Source organism: Melanotaenia boesemani, chromosome 9, assembly GCF_017639745.1.
Source record: "Melanotaenia boesemani isolate fMelBoe1 chromosome 9, fMelBoe1.pri, whole genome shotgun sequence".
In the NCBI taxonomy this organism is placed as follows: Eukaryota; Metazoa; Chordata; class Actinopteri; order Atheriniformes; family Melanotaeniidae; genus Melanotaenia; species Melanotaenia boesemani.
The window spans coordinates 19,499,766-19,518,098 of NC_055690.1; the positions used below are offsets into that span (position 1 = coordinate 19,499,766).

Sequence of the window (18,333 nt, forward strand, 5' to 3'; positions counted from 1 at the left end):
AAGTATATTAGAGGTACATAATAATACTGAAATACTGAAGTACTCAAATAAAGTGCAAAGTAAGTAATAAGTCGTTTACCATTGTGGTTATAGCAGTTCATCTCCCAACCGCTAGGTGGCGGTAACGCACTGTACAACTGTTCTCCAACCACTTAAAGAGGCCAAAACAAGTAACACCATTGTCTACGGGGGCGTCCCGTGATGAAAACGTTACAATAATGTTCGTGTTTTTTACGTGGACCGCGGCCAAAAGAGGGTAATGACACGTTGACACGTTTAAAGCACAGGAAACCCTGGCACAGGTCACATGTTTCTGTCATGTGTTGCTGTATTGAATTTAAATTAGTTTTAACACAGTTGTGAAGGGGGAGTCTGTGGACGACAGGAATTGTCACAAAACCGGTGTATATGTGAAATATAATGTTTATCGGATTTTAGCTTCACCAAAAAAGCCTCAAAGACAGCCATATCTTCGTAGAACTGGGCTGCTAGAAACGCAATGAAGTATGGGACAACTGACAGACGTATAGCAGCTAATGATGGATCGCTATGTTGAAGCGGGACTACGGGCTGTTGCAGATGTCACCATATGTTTCCCTCGAGTCTGTTTCTCCGCTGTGTTCACCGCTTCCTGTGTGAAACTCCCTCCTACGTCGCTCTACAAGTAGGTTTGGACACGTAGCTGTTCTTGGGACTGACTGGACGATAGTAGAGAGACTGTCTGCAGCCATGTCCAGGTCTAGTCGGCGGTTCAAGAACGTGCAGCAGAGCAACGGCGGCGCCTCTTTCCCTGGCTGTGACCGGGTGCGGATGCCCCGCGCCCGGATACTGCTGCTCTGTCTCCTCGGGGTCCTGGTGCTGGCGGTAGTGCTGGGAGTCTACCTGTCCAACGAGACCGCTAGTAAACATGTGAACCGCATGCCAGCTGCAGATCTGACCAAAGACAGGGTAAGGGCAACGACTAACAAGTAAAACACAGATTTAATATTTCTGAAAGCAGAAAAGAGTTAATGCATTTATGGCATCTAAACACCTCATAATAAAATAAAGCAAATAGTGATGGAAAACCACCCGGTCACTGTGAAAGTGTTGACAAATTTGCATATTTATTTATTTATTTATTTGCCACTTTTCATGTGATATTCTTTACTGCAGTCATGCTACATTTACTGTTACCATTTACTTCAAGTTTCACAGCCATTCATACCTTGGATCTTGTGACCCAAATATGTTGGTCAGACAGGGAAACAACTTCCAGGTCAAAACTACCTAAATGACACACAGAATTTGGGAGTGGGTCAGTGACACATATAATACATTTATAATAAATCTGAATTAATCCAAAAATATTTATCAGGTTACTTTTTCTTTTATATTTCCACTAAAGAGGAACTGCGTGACAAAATTCATTACAGTAGATTCTCAGGTGTGCCTCTGATCACATTTCCCACTGCATCCTTTATCCACCCTTGTTCATTTATAGTCAAGTCAATGCAGCTTTGTTTCTTTACAAGTCCAAGGAGGAGCAGGCAACATTTGTGCAAAGGGGATTACAGTCTGGGTAGAACAATGGAATGGTGTGTTGTAGTCTCAGGATGACATATTTAATCTGACAAACAGTTGTGTTTGAGTATTTGTCCTTTTTCTATTTATTTAGACAAGGAAAGTGTGAATAAAATACATCTTTTATGTTTGGGGGGGGGGAAAGGGAGGAAAAACTACTAAACATACAGATGTAACAGTGATTATGTGGATAAAAGGAATGACCATATTAATTCAAAAAGGATGTGGAGTTTGTTCTGAGTGCCTCCTTTTTTCAGTTAAACATCTTGTTAGAGCACAGTATGTTATAAAGTAAGAACTAAGATCTTGAAGCCTGTATTTCAAACTTCTTTAACACTTGTAATCTTTTATTACTTTACTTCTGACTTTTATGTTCACACCAATCTTCTTCTTCCTTCTGATTCTCATCTCTGATCTTTTCTCTCCTCCAGTTGTCCCACAAGCCCAGTAAGTTGTCTCCGGCTCAAATCCGCCGTCTGAGCTCTCAGGTGGACATTACTCGCTTGTGGGAAACTCACCTGCGTCCAATCCTTAGAGAGAGGGTCCCAGGGACACAAGGCAGTCTGACTGTACAGCAGGTGTGTGTAAATATTAATAGATTCCTCTTATTAAAACACACCTCCCTTTTATATATATTTTTTTACCCTGTTTTCTGCTATAGCACATCACCTCCACCCTGTCTTCACTGTCTGCTGGCTGGTCCATAGACCTGGACTCTTTCCAGTCTCCAACGCCTCGTGGCCAGGTCACCTTCACCAACATTGTTGCCACTCTGGACCCCACCGCCTCGCGGAGGCTCCTCATGGCCTGCCACTATGACTCTAAAGTCCTGCCTCCAGACCCACAGGCCTCAGAAAGGGTGTTTCTGGGGGCCAGTGACTCTGCAGTCCCCTGTGCTATGATCCTGGAGCTCGCTACCTCTCTGGATTCACAGCTCAAGTCATTCAAACAGCAGGTGTGTGGAAGTCCTGCACAGACTGCAGCTGGAGCAGAAGTAGACAGATTGTGTTCTTATATATGCATTACTGTTTTCCACCTATAGTGAGGTGTAAAGATGTGAGATGCTGACGAGTGTTTTCTCTCCCCCCTTACACTCTCCTTTCATTGCTCTGCCTCTGAGGCTGCAGTGTAGGAAAGAAAAATGCTGACTCTAGCTTCCATTCTGAGTGCAGCAGTCATCTGTATGTAACACTTTCTCTCCAGAGACTGTGATTTACAGTACGATGTTGTTGTAAGAATACACACTGCGACAGTATTGCAGAATAAGAAAACTGGCCTTGTTTTCTGTTTGTTCAGTTTTAAATTGATCATACATGAAATTGTATATTTAAATTTGACATTCTGCATTTTATTAACTTGCTTATCTGCTTCCAGAAACTTCCAGTCTCTCTTCAGCTTGTGTTTTTTGACGGCGAAGAGTCATTTGAAGAATGGACAGCCACAGATTCGCTGTACGGCTCTCGTCACCTAGCAGAGCTCATGGCTAACATGCCTCACCCTGCAGCCCCCTCGCACGCCACCATGCTCCAAGCTGTGGTGAGGACACTGCAGACACAAATACACACTCACTGTGGTTGTCCCTGATACCTCGAGTCAGATACATTCTGAATTATACATGACAAGGCTGAATTTAGTGAGCCGCTGTAACAAGTTAACTGAATTCATAAGTTGATGAAATATACCTTATAATATAATATTTGCTTCATCTTGGTGTCTAGGAGCATGTGTCCAAGGTCAAGAATTCTCAATTAAATGTGGTATCTATTCTGGTGCTGGAAATAGTGATATTAGCTTGAAGGATACATAAGAGTGTTGGCTTGGAGCTGGTAACTGGGTGGGCTGTTGGTCCTTTTGGGATTTTTTCTCAGGTGAGTGACGCTATGGGGTGGTGGAGGTCTGCGCTCCGCTCTGAGTGCTTCTAGTTGAAGTAGTGAAGGGACTTCTGAACTGACCAAAGGCTGCAGACCATCTTAATGATATATGACGTTTTCTAAGTTTGCAGGATGAAATATATCTATGAAAAAATTTTGTTGTAATGAGTGATTTTCAATTTTGTTTCCAAATTTTATAAATTAACTCAAGTCATGACAGACACAACCCATGATCATGTATTATTTGCATTTAGAAATACTTTATTAATCCTTTTGGAGAGTCCTCAGGGAAGTTTGGGGAACTTTGTAACGCCCTCTAGTGGCAAAGCATGATATTTCAAATATCAACTCTATTTCTCTTTTGGCTTATTAGCAAATGCATTTTTTTTTAAATATTTAAATATCATGACAAAAATGCTAAGCTTGTAAAATGAGACTCAATCAGCATGTTGGAATCCCCTGGAGAACTTAAGGCGATAAAAATACATAAATGGCCCTGACTGAAGTTTAGATGGGAAAAAAATACGTTTTTAAGAAAATACAAAAAAACTGGCAAATTTTCATATATTTAAACATAAGGTAAATACACTCAAGAAAACTTTATTTATCCCAAAAGGGTTTTGTAGTTCATCCACATCAAAATCGACAGTCAAAAAACAAACACAACAAAACAAACAAGATGGTCTATGTCAGTTCCAGCTGTCCAAACATACAAAAAAGAGAGAGAGATAGAGAAAGTCCGGGTTAAAATCCCAGATAAACTTATTTGTTTTGCTAAAGGGAACATGGTAGCCATGACTAGAAGGCATCATGAGTTATACATATATATATATATATATGTATGAATCTTAAACTTGTAAAAAATATTAAACTACTATACATTTTTTTCTCTAGGATCTCTTTGTGTTGCTGGACCTGCTCGGTGGTCCTGATCCACTGATTGCAAATCACTTCGATAACACGGCACGCTGGTTTGACCGCCTGATTGCTGCAGGTATGCTCTGGCTGTAACTTTTATCATAAATATTTCAAATCCTCCCTATCATTTGTCAGATCTCAGCTCTTTCCTCTCATTCTCAGAGAAGAAACTCCATCGACAAGGTCTGCTGATGTCTCACCCCTCAGAGCAGACGTACTTCAGGAAGGATGTTTACCTTGGACCTGTGCAAGATGACCACATCCCCTTCCTTCACAAAGGTGAGCAACAGCAAAGTGTGTGCTTTTGTGAGCTTCCACAATACATCTTCAGGTAGATTCTTAGCTTCCTATCCTTGACAAGAAGTAAAAACTACCCATGCTCCTAGCTTTAAGTATACTATGTAACACAAGCTGTCAGCCATCATTACTAAAACTTTTTTTTTTGTTAAACTTTACAGGCGTCCCTGTGCTGCATATCATCGCTACTCCCTTCCCTCAGTTCTGGCATACACTGGACGACACAGAGGAGAACATGCACCGTCCAACTGTGGAGAATCTCACAAAGATCATGGCTGTATTTCTGGCAGAGTACCTGGGTTTCTGAACACGAACCACAAGATATTGGTGGTGGATGTCCATTCAGAACCAATGAGAAATGAGCACGAGTGTAAGACTGGTGAGACAAGCTCAGCTGAGCTGGAATATCAGATACCAAAGACTTATCCCTGCCGGATTGTTCAGCTGGATGAGATGGATACTCTTGTCTAGAGGACACATGAAGTTAATAGTGTTAAACTTACTGTACAAGCTGAAGAGTGTTGTACAAAAGGAGCAGCTTAGAAATGTGGGTCGATTTTAAATTAATATTTTTCTTTGGTCCTGTGGAGGTAAAAAAAAAAAAAAAAGCCTTATCAGCCTTATTAGTTATTTACTCTGTTAATCTGATGGAAAAACACTTTGCCTTCTTAAAGAAAGACTTGTGATGAGCCGGAAAAAAGACAGCGGGCTCGTCTGAATAATTTATCCCAACTTTGCCTTCAGATCAGTGAAGATCCTTTTCACCATGGCCGTTTTTAAGTGCTCACTACATTACATTATTAACATAATTATGTTGCTTAAGCAAAAATCCAACACTTTTGCACCACTTGAAGCTCACCATGATGTAAATTTATTTTATTCATATGTTTAAGCATTCAAAGAAAATGTTTAAAGTCACAAACACTGAAACAAACCATGACAAGAAACATTCTGTCACTTCTGCATACAGCACACATGATAATATTCACCAGCATAGTCCCTTAAACAAGTAAAAAAAAAAACCTGGTTTATTAAAAATGTTGCTCTGCCATGTGTGAAAATTGATTACACGGCTTTATGGTAGATATATGAACGGGTATCCAGCTACATGTTGTGTATGTGCTGTTCTGTGTAAACTGAAGTCCTGCTACTGTGTCTGTTCAGTCATGTTTTGATAATAAACTATACTGAAAGAAAGAAAAAGACTTTAGATTGAGGAAGGAGCAGAAGAACTTGTCGGCTAAGTTAAATGTTTGAATGGCCTCCAGAAATATGATGAAGAGGAGGGGGAGGATGAAAGAGGGGTGGAGGATGTGGGCTTCCCTGAGGAGAAACATCATTGTCAGAAGATGGGTAATCTTCTTCTGAAGGTCCTCCAGTGAGTTGTATTTGGAAACTGAAGGAAGCGCTGAGGAGCATCAGAAAAAAACATGAAACACAGTAGTTAATAATTTCCCATGTAATTATACCACAAGAGGGTGCTGTTACTTTACTATAAAACAATCAAAGCAATCATTTATTAATCTGAGACAGTGATTTCCAGGTAGATATTGGTCTATGATATTAGGAGCAATTGTTCATGGAATATTATGAACTGAGATAAAATGGGATCTTTGGACTGATTTGTAGATTTTATTTATTATGTAGCTGACTAGAGGTGCAAATTTTTATTCTCATTGAATACTGGATATCTGTAGAGTAGTATAACAATTGCAAGGCAACTGAAGATTTTGAAGTGCACATAACATACTTTAACTAAAATACTGAGTAGGCCTATTTATTTACTGTTTTTTTCATTCACATCTACTGTGAGAAGTGTTGCTCTGCCAGCAGGAGCAGGCTCAAATTGTGGCAGCGGCAACATGCTGTGGTACTTCGGGCAATTGCCACAAGATGCTACAGACTGCCGGAGCTGTTGCCATGAGCTGCCACAGCCAACACACAGCTGCTTTTCTTTGTGGAAACTGGTGTTAAGTTAAGAATACTTTAATACTTTGATCTTCCAATGATTCTCATTTCCAAGTAGTTAAATATTACTTAACCTTTAATGAGGTTACACATATGGTTGTTTTTAAATGTACAACTATTTTGAGACAGTGATTGTGTTCAGTTGAAGAAATAATTTCACTCTAAATGATTCATACATATCTTTAGACCTATGGCACAAATTTATGGGAATCTGATAAGCATCATGTCTTAAAATGTTTGTACAAATGAGATTCATGGAGCTAAAACTACAGCGTAGTTTAAATGATGGTGAGCTAAGGGGTGCTTGGCTCCTCTGAAAAATTTGTCAATGTTTGTTAATTCAGTTTATTAAATTCTCCAAATGGTTCACTTGATCCATTCCAGCACTGTAATTTTTGCTCAAGAATAAGGTGATCTTGCTACATGAGTGGGTTTTAAATGATGAAAACACAACCTCTCTTTGAGGAAGCAACCAGCTGTCCTGTCACTGACCTGGTAACATCCATGGCCCGATCTCTCTGCCGGCGGTTCTTGAACCAGTTGCTGACCTGTGTGACTGTGAGGCCTGTAGCCGCTGCGAGCTCTCGCTTCTCCCGGGTTGAAGGATAAGGCTGACGACGGTACCACCCCCTGAGTATACTCCGAGATTTCTCCTGATTGGAAATTTGATAGCTTAAATTGAAGTGTACTGTTTTTCAGTTGCTAGTTCTGCAATAATTGTGCAAGTAATATGGCTTTTTTTTATCTACCATCTTTCCCAGTTTGTGGAAAAATGACTGACTTGTTGACTGTAAACACCAATTAAGTTTTAATTATTTGCTAACAGATATAGAGGAAAATAACATCTTCCATGTAAAACTTGAGACTGCAAAGTAGCTGATGTCTGAAAAATGTTTTAAAAATTAGAAAAAAGTAATTAGAAGTCAGAAGACTCATGTACTGTAGAGATACCATGCATCCACCTGTCCATAAAATACAGTCAGAGGTCAGATCTGATTCACCTACCTTGAAGCAGTAACTGGTCTCCTCTCCATCCCAGATGGTGTGTGGCAGAGGAAACTTTCTCCTAACGCGATACTTTCCCACAGCTCCCAGGGGCCGGCCCCTCTGCCTCTCGGCCTCCATGTAGTGGGCTCGCAGCCAGAGTTGCTGCAGAAAAGGGTGGCTGCGTGGGGAGAAGTGGAAGCCCTCCAGCAGCGTGTAGAGGTCTAAGAAGCGCCCCTGGTGAAAGGCCACTGCAGCTTTAGCTTTCAGCACACTCTCTAGCTCCCCAAGGCATGACGGGGTAGTGGAGGAAGAGGGAGGAAGAGTGCGGAGGAAACTGGCCAGACGATCCATATGACCGCTCTGCAGAAGGACCTCACAAACACAAATGACCTGCTCCGCTGTGAAGATCATCTCTAGAAGCAGGATGGCAGTCCAGGGAGCCCTGAGATCGAAATGTGTGTGAAAATACCTCCTAACAGCTTCTTTGAAGTTTTCACAGGAGAGAGTTGAATCCTCTGTGGAGCATTATGAACACCAACTAGATGAACCTGCATGCGTGTTTAGTATTACTCATCTTCATACCCTGGCAAAGGTAACCTGAGACCATCAGGGCTATAATAACACACCATACATCCGTCCTCCTCTTGTACAAACATATGCTTGAACACCTTTGTACACATTTTGGAGCTTTTGCTTTTGTACTAACCAGAGATACAGCATGCTGCTTTCACAGATTAGAATGCATTTGAATAAAATTTTCTTGCCAAATTAGAAGCAAATTCTTCTGACAAATAGCTTGACTTTTGAGTATAATCCACAGTTCCAAAGCATAGTGGATATGGATACTGATGATAAACAAAAAGCCTTTTATAAATGTAGTTTATTACAATATCATGTAAATATAAAAAATAGAATGCATTTGAGTACAAAAATGAGTAAACTTTAAATGATAAGTACAAATGATCCCTTTAAAAGATATTTAAAAAGTCAATCAACATACAAAATCTTTGGTTAAGTCTGGAGTCACACATGCTAAGTGTCAGATGAGAAAATAAAAACAAATCTCATGCTACAAATGAACATGGGGCTACAAATTGAAGCCCTCTTGGGTTTTAATGTTGACATACTTTGGTAAAAAGAAAAAAAAACATGGAAACCCCACCCTTCACCCCTAACAGATATATACTACCAACGAAATTCATTCTAACATTGAATGGCCGAAGGCATTAAATCGGCTACCTAAAGGCAAGTGGGAACAAATGGCTTAGAAGTTTATTAAAAAGGCATGGCCCATTTCAAAATTAGCATTCTGTTCAAAACCTGTTATCCTGAGACTGGAATAACTCTGGTTGCATAATAATGTGACCTCTAGAGTTAAAAATGAATATCATTTCCTATCTGTGTTCTTTCCACAGGGACTCATTTTCTTTCACTTAAATCTAGAAACTGATTGGTACATGCTTTAAATAGATTAAATGTACAAAAAGACATATGTACGAATAAAAAACAAAAAAAGGCCATAACTGTAACTAGATGTGACACTGTATAGTGTATGTTTGTGTACCATAAATGGCCAAAGTTTCGACCGCTGCCCGTGTTATGACAGCAGAAAGCTTGTGTGATTAAGCCTTTCAATCCAGAACTCAGCATTTTGTTTGATTTGCATCTTTGACCCGCTGAGGAAGGATATCAGAACAGACTTTAAGTCCAACTACAGCCATAACAACAGGGCAGCACAGCGTAAACATAGTGTAGATAAAATGTGCAAAATATACAAAAAGACTAGATTGAGTAATGACTATGCAGCCAATCGTGTCACATTGGTTTTCACTGGAGAACAAACTTAAAACACACAAAACAAAACAAAAACAAACAAACTCTATATATGTCTGTGAAAAGAGTCTAGAAATGTGGTTGGCTACATAGTAATTATAAAATAGTAAGAAAAAGTCATTAAACATAAAAAAGGCACTTATCAGTATCAACATACTGAGATTTTGGCTGCAAGAAACATCACTTTGTAGGATCACAGCTCATGTTTTAGTGTAATGCTTCATTTCATCTCCCAAGTGTTGTAGCTTTTTATTTCAACCATTATCTGACATAGTGTCCTATAAAGACCTAAACACACATTGCATAGTTGAAACCCTTTCAAAAACCCTTGATTCCTGTGTATGTATATATATATTTTTTTTTTTAAACCAATGTGAGGCCGCACCCCACCTAAAAACTGCAGAAAGTCTTAACAGTTTGTTATTAAATGCAGTTAGCCTGCATGTTCAAGCCACTTCAGTAATTTACTTGTAGTTGTAGAATACTGTTGCATAGCCCTCAAAGCTTCGATTTTAAAGTTTCATATTCAACTCAACATACTTTACTTCTGTTAATGCAAAATATAATTGTCACTGAGTGCTTGGAGTGTCGGTAGAGCAACATTCAGATGGCATGAAGAAAAAAAAAAAAAAACAATCTCCTTAATATATGGAGTTCTGACAGAGATTATTTTCAGATGGGTCTCATCATTATGATAGATCCAGAGCGTGCTACTTTTTCTTGCCAGAAAAAAAGATCCAGACCTGGTCTAGCTGTATTTGGCTCACATTCCTCAGAACTGCAAAGAAGAAGCTGAAATAACATCATAACCTGTAAGTGGGCCAAGCTGACTAATCCTTGTTGTCTCTTCTGTCTGGATCTGATAAATCAAGGCATAAAAATATTTGGGTAAAAACCTCAGAGATGCAACATTCCCTCTTAAAAACCCAGAGGAATAATTTGATATTGACGCAGCAGGTGAATATTCCATATAATCCTGCCCATTCATTTCAAACTGAGCTCCAGATGAATTTTCTAGAAAGTGCCAGCTGAGGACCATGATAATATTTTAGGTCTTTAGGTAAAATCTCTCAAGTCACTAAAAGAAAAAACAAAAGAAGAAGTCCAGGTTGCTTTTGTTTTTAGAGACATGGTTACCAGCCCCTGCCTGTAAACAGACTACAAGCCCAGTTCTTCATCCACAGGGACAGACTGGAGCTGAGTAAGGATTTTAGAGTCCCCATCCATCTCCTCTGTATTCCCCAGCGGTGAGCTAGCTTCCTCATCTTGCTCTGGAGAAGGGCTCCCGAGGAGCAGCGACTCTCCTCCAGGTAAACCTAATAAAGCCGGGTCTACAGGCAGGTCCCCCTTGCTGCGGATATCGAACATAGTTAGACTGGCTGAAGTGGAAAGGGGCACGGGGCTCCAGGCTGGCTGGGACAGCTGGATGTTTGCTGCTACTCCACTGTACATGGGACTGAGGGTGAGCATGCTCTCTGGGGTGAGTGTGTTTGGTGTTGTTGGGGTGGTCAGCTGGTCCAGGATGTGAGAGGAGGGGATGGCAGCTGTCTGGCTGGGTGTGATTGGAGTCTCTGGAGCACAGTACAGTGGAGAGGAGTTGATGAAATTCAGTGGAGATGTAGTGAGGCTGCTGGAGGTTGAGCCTGAAGTTGCTGAGGGCTGGGAGGCTACAGGAAGAGCAGTGGGGTTGAGAGCTGGACTTGCTCCGTTTGTAGATATAGGTGAAGAATCTGGGACGGGTTTCAGGGGCACACTGGTGAGCTGGATGCCAGCTGGGATGGTCAGAATCAGCTTTCCTTGCTGGACACTCAGATATGGGCTTCCACCAAGCAGGAGGTTACCTACAGTAAGGTAGAAACCAGTCAATCCATTGTTTCTGGTGCTGGATGTATTTTATGTTAGAATTTTATTAAAAAATGTTACAGGCAAATTCATAAGAATATAACCATCTAAATTCATAATTTGACCAAACTACTGCAAGTTCAATAAACAGTTTATTATATCTTTGAAGAAAAATAGTGAATTTTCTCATTTTAGCTATTTACTCATTAGATGTTTTCTCCATTTCTGTCGTATATGATTTTAATGCTTGTTTTTCTACTTAATCAGGAAAAAAAAACAAGCAAATGATCACATATGATAATTAAACTTGAGAAATGAATACAACAGTGTTTACTTCTTTTTCTTTTAGTCAAGTAATCTTATAATATCTGCAAATATCTCATGAAATGAGTGTACCTGGGGGAGCAGAGGGTAGCTGAATGATCCCGGGATTTAGAAGCTGCACTGCAGGGGCCACACTGGTTGGGGTGCCCACGCTCTGAATGGGCCTCAGCTGGTTTATCCTGAGAGGGCTCTGGGTTACTCCCCCACCTGCCGAAGCTGAAGTCAGGATCTGTAAGGGCACTCCGGCAGAGGGGATGGAGAGAGAGGGGCTGGCAGGCACCACTTGGGGGAAAGAAATATTGGTGGAAGTTTGAATGGAGGAGACTGGGACCAGCTGAGGCATGGAGAGCGGGACTAACTGTGCTGGCGTGCTACCTTTGGCCTGAGGAACTGGAACTACTTGTGTTGGAGAGGATATGGAGATAACCTGTGGAGTCTGCATTTTACTGGAAGTAGAGTTTGTGGTTTGGTCTCCCAGATGCTGCATCATCAGTGGCTGTGGGAGGTGACTGTTGTTAAGCTGCGAGATAGAAACGATGGTTGTGGCACATTCAGACAAAGTTGTTGAAGCATCTTGCTGCTGTTGTCCCAGTCTGCTTTCTGTGTTTATAGTATGGGAACTCTGGAGTTGAGAAGCCAACGAGGTGAGTGGGGATACTGGGACAAGCTGAGGGCATTGGGATACCTGGGGTCCTGAAGAGTGGTGGGCCAGATGGGATACTGGCATACCTTGGATGGAGGGTACAACCTGGGGTAAAGAGATGACCTGAGAGGGGGCGTTGCTAGAGGAAACTGTAGAGCTAGAGGGGTTTAACTGGGAGCTTGAAGTTGGACTGATAACGTACGCTCCCTGTTGACTGGAGAGAGACCCTGCAGAACTGGAAATAACCATGCCTGCAGATGACAGGGAAGCTGGGAGGGTGGAAGTGTCATGATGTTGGGGGTTTTGTGTCAAGACTAGCGAAGGGAGACTGGTTGGGGAAGACATACTTGGTGAGGAGGGGGATAAAGATGAAGATGAGGGGGATACTGTCTGGCTGCTGCCCTCTGAGTTAGGGACAAGGATGAAATCCATTTCATTGCCACTGTCTGTTTTGGTTTGCAAAGGAGGGGAAATTATAGTTGGATGGTTTGAGACTGGTATGGTGCTAGTGCTCAGAACAACGGACTTGGTCTCCACAGATGACACTTCCTGTTTGGCCCCAGAAGCTACTTGCTGCTGCACATTGATCCCAGGTTTGGTTATAACCTGAGCCCCATTCAGGATTAAAGGAGAGCTGGCTGCAACAGGACTTAGTGTGACTGTCTGGCAATCACCCAAGCTTAGCCCGTTAATTATGACGCCGGCACCGGCACCGGAGATCAGGGAATTTCCATTGAGGAGTAAAGGCTGGGAGGCCGCGAGGAAGCCACTGGACCCGTTGAGGATGAGCTGACCTCCTGTGTTACAAGGGACAGTGGAGACGGAGATGATGGAAGCTGTGGATCCGACAGCATCCTCTGGTTTATCGGGGGCGTCTTCCATCGCACTCGCCTCATCCTCAGTGCTGTGGTTCCCATCAGACTCACTGAAAGTTACAGAAAACATATATGTTACATGAAAGGAAAAGGCAAACAGAGTCGGTTTCATTTATTACATTAGATGGCTTATTTTTCTCTTATTTCAGCATGTGGAGCTCAGGAATGTGAATATTAATCCGTACCACACAAATACTTGAAAAATCTGGACATTACATGTCAGAAATGTTTGGAAAAAGTAGGGCTTTATAGGAATCATTGGTTAATCTCTCAATAATTCTGTCTTTATCTGTGTGTCAAATACTAAAAAAAAAACGTTTTCCGTTACACTGTAAGTAAGAAAGCATCATATCCTCACAAGAACGCATTTAATATTTTGGTAGAAAACATCTAAGGTCAGTTTCTTTCAGGAGTTTTCCTCTCCACTGTCGCCTAATGCACGCTCAGGATAGGGACTTGAATTAAAGAGAAGATCCCATGCATCTGTTGGTTTCCTTAACTAAACTATTTTTTTATTTAGATTATGTAGACATAAATCATAATGAATTTAATTAGATTACAATTACTTGGACTGCATTTTATTATCATGGGATTGAATTAGCCTGTATATTTAAAGTGCTTTGAGATTACTTTTGTTATTAATTGACACAATATAAATGAAATTGAAATGAGCTTGGTACTTCATTAATGCATTTTTTTGCAGTCATAAATGTAGCTAATGACTCCACATTTGTGGATTTTCTAACTTTGGATTTCAAAAATAACGACAATAAGGTTGAAGAGTTTCACTAGATGAGGTGTATGTATACACTTCTTTCTAGTACTTTTTTTTTTTATTCAAAAGTACTTTTTCTTTTTTTCTAGCTGCATAAATGACAATGAAAGAGAAAAAAAACTCATTGGCTCTGCTACCTTTAGATTATTACTCGCCCTTTTCAAGACCTCCGCCAAGGTGGAGGTCATGTATTCAGCAGCGTTTGGTTTGTCCGTCTGTCTGTTAGCAACATAACTCAAAAAGTTATGGATGGATTCTGATTAAATTTTCAGGAAATCTCAGAAATGGAATTAGATTTTTCGGGGTTCACTGCCTGGATCCAGGATGTTTTTAAAGGATTCTTTACTATGGAGAGATAGAAGCTATCCTTGCAAAATTTTCCCAAACTCAAAAATAATGCCTACAATCATTGGCAAAAAAAATTACAATGGCTTGGCAATGGTCTGCTTCTAGTTTTAACTAAAAAATATTAGCAAAGCAATATCCAAGTATCATCTAACAAAAAGTTGATCAGACACCAACTTTAATCTGACAGCAGCTAAACTCCAGGCCAGGCACAATGACATAGATACAAGAGTTCACATTATACACCTAGCATAGGCTTTTAACACAAAGAACAAACAACAGAGACACAGAGAAGCAAACAACACTGTAGCCCTTCTTACAGAATTAGAGGCATAGTGGTAACATTTGAGAAAAGTTAATGCTACAAATGAAGCTGCATCCATAATGTTAATAAGACAGGCTTTTTATTTACCAGTCTAGAAGAAAAGTTGTAATTTATGCATCAGATTTAAGTTGCCGTCTCCAGCAAAGACAAGCAACACAGAAATCTACCCCTGTTTGGGCTCTTTATTTTAGGGCTGGGTAATATATCGAGATTTTCAAATATGTCGAGACTTTATCAGACGCAATATAGAAGGAGGGAATATCGTTTATATCGAGATAGCTTGTTTTGAGTTAAAAGCATCTTTTGTTTTGCATTTTGCTACAGCTGTATTTTTGTTTTGGTCATTGAAAAGTACTTTAATTTCAGTCAGCTGTTTTAATGCACATGTGCTGCTGATCCTTAATAAAAGTATATTTTGCACTGAAGACTGTAAATTAGAACTGTCTCTTTGGTTACTTGACAAAAAATAAAAAAATAAATAAAATATCGAGAAATGTATCATGTATTGTGATTCAGGTAAAAAATATCGAGATATAAGATTTGGTTCATATCGCCCAGCCTTACTTTATTTAGTCTTTGCTGCAGGATGCATTTCTTGTGGGATCAGGTAATATGTGCCAGAAGCTATCTCTTCTGCATAGCACATGGGCGTTTTCACATAGTTTTTAACAGCGAGTGACTTCTTCTATATTTCATTTACAGTTTATGTCTGAAGTCCTAATTGGCATTGGTCCCAAAATCCTGAATGGTGTTCCTTGGTCCAGTTAATAAAGAAACTGCATGTTACATCACTATTTACAACTTTACACAGTTTTCAACAGCTATTTAAGTCTGAAAAACTAATAAATGTTATTGTTTTGCCATGTAAAAAAAAATCTGACATTTTATATGATCACATTTTCTTCTTTAAATAATCCGTAATATCAAAGGGCACTGACGGGAGATGGGGAATGTTAGGAATGAAATCGGGGGAGTGACAAACTCTAAAGGTCCAGTCAGAGTGGGAGAGAAAACCATGGGCTCAAAGGCATTTCTAACCTCTATGGTATGCACCCAACAGCTGATAAAATTTTTCTTTTCTTTTTGTAGCATGTTGAAGTGCTAAAGTGTGGCAACCAAACTTTTGTTAGATAATGGTGCAAGTGGTTTCTATGTATTATGAATATGACCCGTTGTCATACTAAAAAATAAAAAAATAACCCCTCTGACTTTTATCTTTCACAAACACAAACATAATTGTTTAAATATTTATTTTTCAAACATCCTAATTTGACTACTTCATTTTAAAGATTAGTTTAAATTATATATTTCTTTCCAGTTTTACCACCTGTTTTTCATCAATTTTAAGCACTTTATTTTAAATGATCTACATAAGGACAACGATGGATCAGATTCTTAGTAACTCATTTTAGGGCTTCTGTTTGGTTGATATGTGAAACTTTACCACCCAGGTCATTATTGCAGATTGCCTTGCAGACCACCACAAATCCTTTAGTCGGATAAGATAAATTTTCTGTGCTCTGTTTTATCTCTTCACACACAGCCTGTGAACAGTCTGTGAAAATGTGATTTTAACCTGAGAGATTATTTAGCCAACTTTCCTGCCACCCCCACCTTTTCCACTCAAAGCTTTGTATCCTAACCTCCGTCACCCTCCGTCTGCAGGCAGCAGTGCAGAGTTTCAGGAAATTTGAGCCACTGTGGGTCCTCTAGATCTCACATTTCATAACAAAGCAACATGCTTCTGGTCTCAGTTGTGTGACTGCACTGCTGTCAAAAGTCAGTTCCTCTCCATATTCTGACTGAAGGTTGTTTTAACGATAGTTGATCTTCTTCACATGTATTTTTTGTAGGCTGTTTTATAAGGCTTTGATTGATAATCTTAGCGCCTTTTTAGGTGATCTTTATTAACAAAGCCATCTGCTTTCAAACAACACAGAGTTCAAAGCAGCTGTTCTGGATTATAGCTTTTGAATTGCATTACTGTGTGCACAAAGGCTGGATGAGTAGCGTGTTTGTAGTGTTGTTGATCTTGCCTTTTGCTGTGGGTCCCGGACGGGGTCCTGTCCCGCTGCCTGCGGTTCTTGAACCAGTTGCTGACCTGTGTGAGGGACAGCCCGGTGACTTTGGCCAGGTTTTTCTTCTCGTCCGGAGTGGGGTACCTGTTGCTCTTGTAACATTCTTTCAAAGCATTGCGGGACTTTTCTTTAAAGCAGTACACGGTTTCCTCTCCGTCCCAGATTGTTTTGGGCAGGGGGAACTTTTTTCTGAGCCGGTACTTGTCCACTGCGCCCAGGCTGCGGCCCCGGGATCTCTCCGCCTCCTTGTAGCGGGCTTTGAGGTACAGGTCCTGCAGGAACCCATGGTTAGACGGGTGGAAGTCATGGCTCTCCAGGATGGCGTAGAGCTCCTTGAATTCTTCCCGGTGGAAAGCCACCAGTGCCTGGGCCTTCAGCAGGGTTTCGTTGCCACGTAGCAGCTCGGACGAAGGAGGTATGGTGGATAGAAATCTCCACAGGCGATCCACATTGCCCGCCTGCAGAAGGGCCTCGCAGAGACATGAAACTTGGTCAGTGGAGAAACTCAAAGCAGACTTTTGAAAACTTTGGAGTAATTGTTCCGAAATCAGGGAGGAATCTTTCTCTTCCTTGCACTCCGTTGCCGATGACTCCTCTGGGCTGCTCTCTGATTGTTCTGTAGACTCCAAAGACAAGGAAGCCATTTTCACTTTAACTTTTTTTTTTTCCACTAGCAGTTCCTCCTCCCCGTCTCTCCCTCCCTCCACCGTGCAACACGTTCCCATCCTCCGCCAGCAGACCAAACCACGAATGTGCCTGCAAGCCATCACCAGTCACGCCCCTTTGTCAAAAGCTGCTAATGCTAACACCTCCATGTGTTTTGTTATTCAAATAATAAATATATTTATAATCTAAAATGACTCTAAACCTAACCCTTGGTAATTATATAAAAGTAAGTCTAAAGTAAAAGCAGAGTGTATTATCAGCTTCAACTGTGATGGTCTGTGCAGAAAGTGACAAAAAATACCCCAAAAGGTATAATAATAATAATAATAATAATAATAATATATTTGGTTAAACTAACATCTATAGTGGTCTTTTTAGACATCGCTCATAACAGCATTTACCTTATAAAACAGATTCAATATTATTTTGTAATTACCTATCCGCGTAAAATGCCATTTTTTATTATCATTTGTTAGTTTGTTTATATTTTTCCTAAAACATAAATTATGAACACTTCAAATTTTAAAGCAGCAACAAATGCCATTTTTTTATTAATAGTTAATACAAATGATTATTATTATTATTATTATTATTATTATTATTATTATTTTCTTGGAATTGACTAGGCTTCAGATAATGCCCCTGGAAGATATGTAGTATTTTTATGTATTATGAAAAAATAAAGTTTTTAGTGATTAGATGAATGTGCGGGCTCCACTTGACCGCTAGAGAGGCCTAGTGTGGGATATCACTGTGGGCATGTTGGATGAAGGTTTGTCTTGTCTTCTGCCTCCCCTCCTGTCTGTGTGGTGTTTAGTTGTTGCCCTTTGTTTGTTTGATCTTCTCTTTTCTTTGTACACTTCTCTCTGTTCGGTGTTTTTTAGAAGTAAGGCATGTCCGTAAACAGCTAAACAGACTTTTCTTTTCTTTTCTTTTCTTTTCTTTTCTTTTCTTTTTTTTTTTTTTTGCTTTCTCTTTATTTCTCTCTTGCAGGAACATTATTTTAAAGGTTATGTGATTTGC

The 18,333-nt window shown here is 40.2% G+C and overlaps 3 protein-coding genes across 4 annotated transcripts; 1 reads left to right on the forward strand and 2 right to left on the reverse strand.

Annotated features, from left to right (window-relative positions):
- Positions 1-174: 174 nt before the first annotated feature.
- On the forward strand, positions 175-5,292 carry qpctla (glutaminyl-peptide cyclotransferase-like a). 2 transcript variants are annotated; one of them, XM_041994698.1, is made up of 8 exons: positions 175-664; positions 738-948; positions 1,995-2,141; positions 2,225-2,518; positions 2,938-3,099; positions 4,329-4,428; positions 4,515-4,631; positions 4,811-5,292. In XM_041994698.1, exons 1-8 carry the CDS (start codon positions 537-539, stop codon positions 4,954-4,956), a joined length of 1,305 nt encoding a protein of 434 aa, XP_041850632.1. In that variant the 5' UTR covers positions 175-536; the 3' UTR covers positions 4,957-5,292. The 2 variants fall into 2 exon arrangements, with proteins under 2 accessions (XP_041850632.1, XP_041850633.1); XM_041994699.1 differs by having other exon boundaries at positions 175-948.
- Positions 5,293-5,520: 228 nt separating this feature from the next.
- Positions 5,521-8,325, reverse strand: six9 (SIX homeobox 9). Its single transcript, XM_041994700.1, has 3 exons — positions 7,623-8,325; positions 7,110-7,270; positions 5,521-6,057 (listed from the first exon to the last, which is right to left on the reverse strand). The coding sequence occupies exons 1-3, from the start codon at positions 8,013-8,015 to the stop codon at positions 5,895-5,897; spliced, it is 717 nt and encodes a 238-aa protein (XP_041850634.1). The 5' UTR covers positions 8,016-8,325; the 3' UTR covers positions 5,521-5,894.
- Positions 8,326-8,465: 140 nt separating this feature from the next.
- Positions 8,466-17,547, reverse strand: six5 (SIX homeobox 5). The gene is made up of 3 exons (XM_041994697.1): positions 16,603-17,547; positions 11,676-13,171; positions 8,466-11,278 (listed from the first exon to the last, which is right to left on the reverse strand). Exons 1-3 carry the CDS (start codon positions 17,409-17,411, stop codon positions 10,596-10,598), a joined length of 2,988 nt encoding a protein of 995 aa, XP_041850631.1. The 5' UTR covers positions 17,412-17,547; the 3' UTR covers positions 8,466-10,595.
- Positions 17,548-18,333: the final 786 nt, after the last annotated feature.

Excerpts from the sequence above, each read along its gene's own strand:
- six9 (XM_041994700.1), bottom strand. The coding sequence starts at position 8,015 with ATGATCTTCACAGCGGAGCAGGTCATTTGTGTTTGTGAGGTCCTTCTG. Across the intron at positions 7,271-7,622 it reads AGACCAGTTACTGCTTCAAG|GAGAAATCTCGGAGTATACT; the intron begins GTAGGTGAATCA and ends ATTTCCAATCAG. Across the intron at positions 6,058-7,109 it reads CGGGCCATGGATGTTACCAG|CGCTTCCTTCAGTTTCCAAA; the intron begins GTCAGTGACAGG and ends GATGCTCCTCAG.
- qpctla (XM_041994698.1), top strand. The coding sequence starts at position 537 with ATGATGGATCGCTATGTTGAAGCGGGACTACGGGCTGTTGCAGATGTC. Across the intron at positions 949-1,994 it reads CAGATCTGACCAAAGACAGG|TTGTCCCACAAGCCCAGTAA; the intron begins GTAAGGGCAACG and ends TCTCTCCTCCAG. Across the intron at positions 2,142-2,224 it reads GCAGTCTGACTGTACAGCAG|CACATCACCTCCACCCTGTC; the intron begins GTGTGTGTAAAT and ends TTTCTGCTATAG.
- six5 (XM_041994697.1), bottom strand. The coding sequence starts at position 17,411 with ATGGCTTGCAGGCACATTCGTGGTTTGGTCTGCTGGCGGAGGATGGGA. Across the intron at positions 13,172-16,602 it reads TCCGGGACCCACAGCAAAAG|TGAGTCTGATGGGAACCACA; the intron begins GCAAGATCAACA and ends TGTAACTTTCAG. Across the intron at positions 11,279-11,675 it reads GCTACCCTCTGCTCCCCCAG|GTAACCTCCTGCTTGGTGGA; the intron begins GTACACTCATTT and ends ACCTTACTGTAG.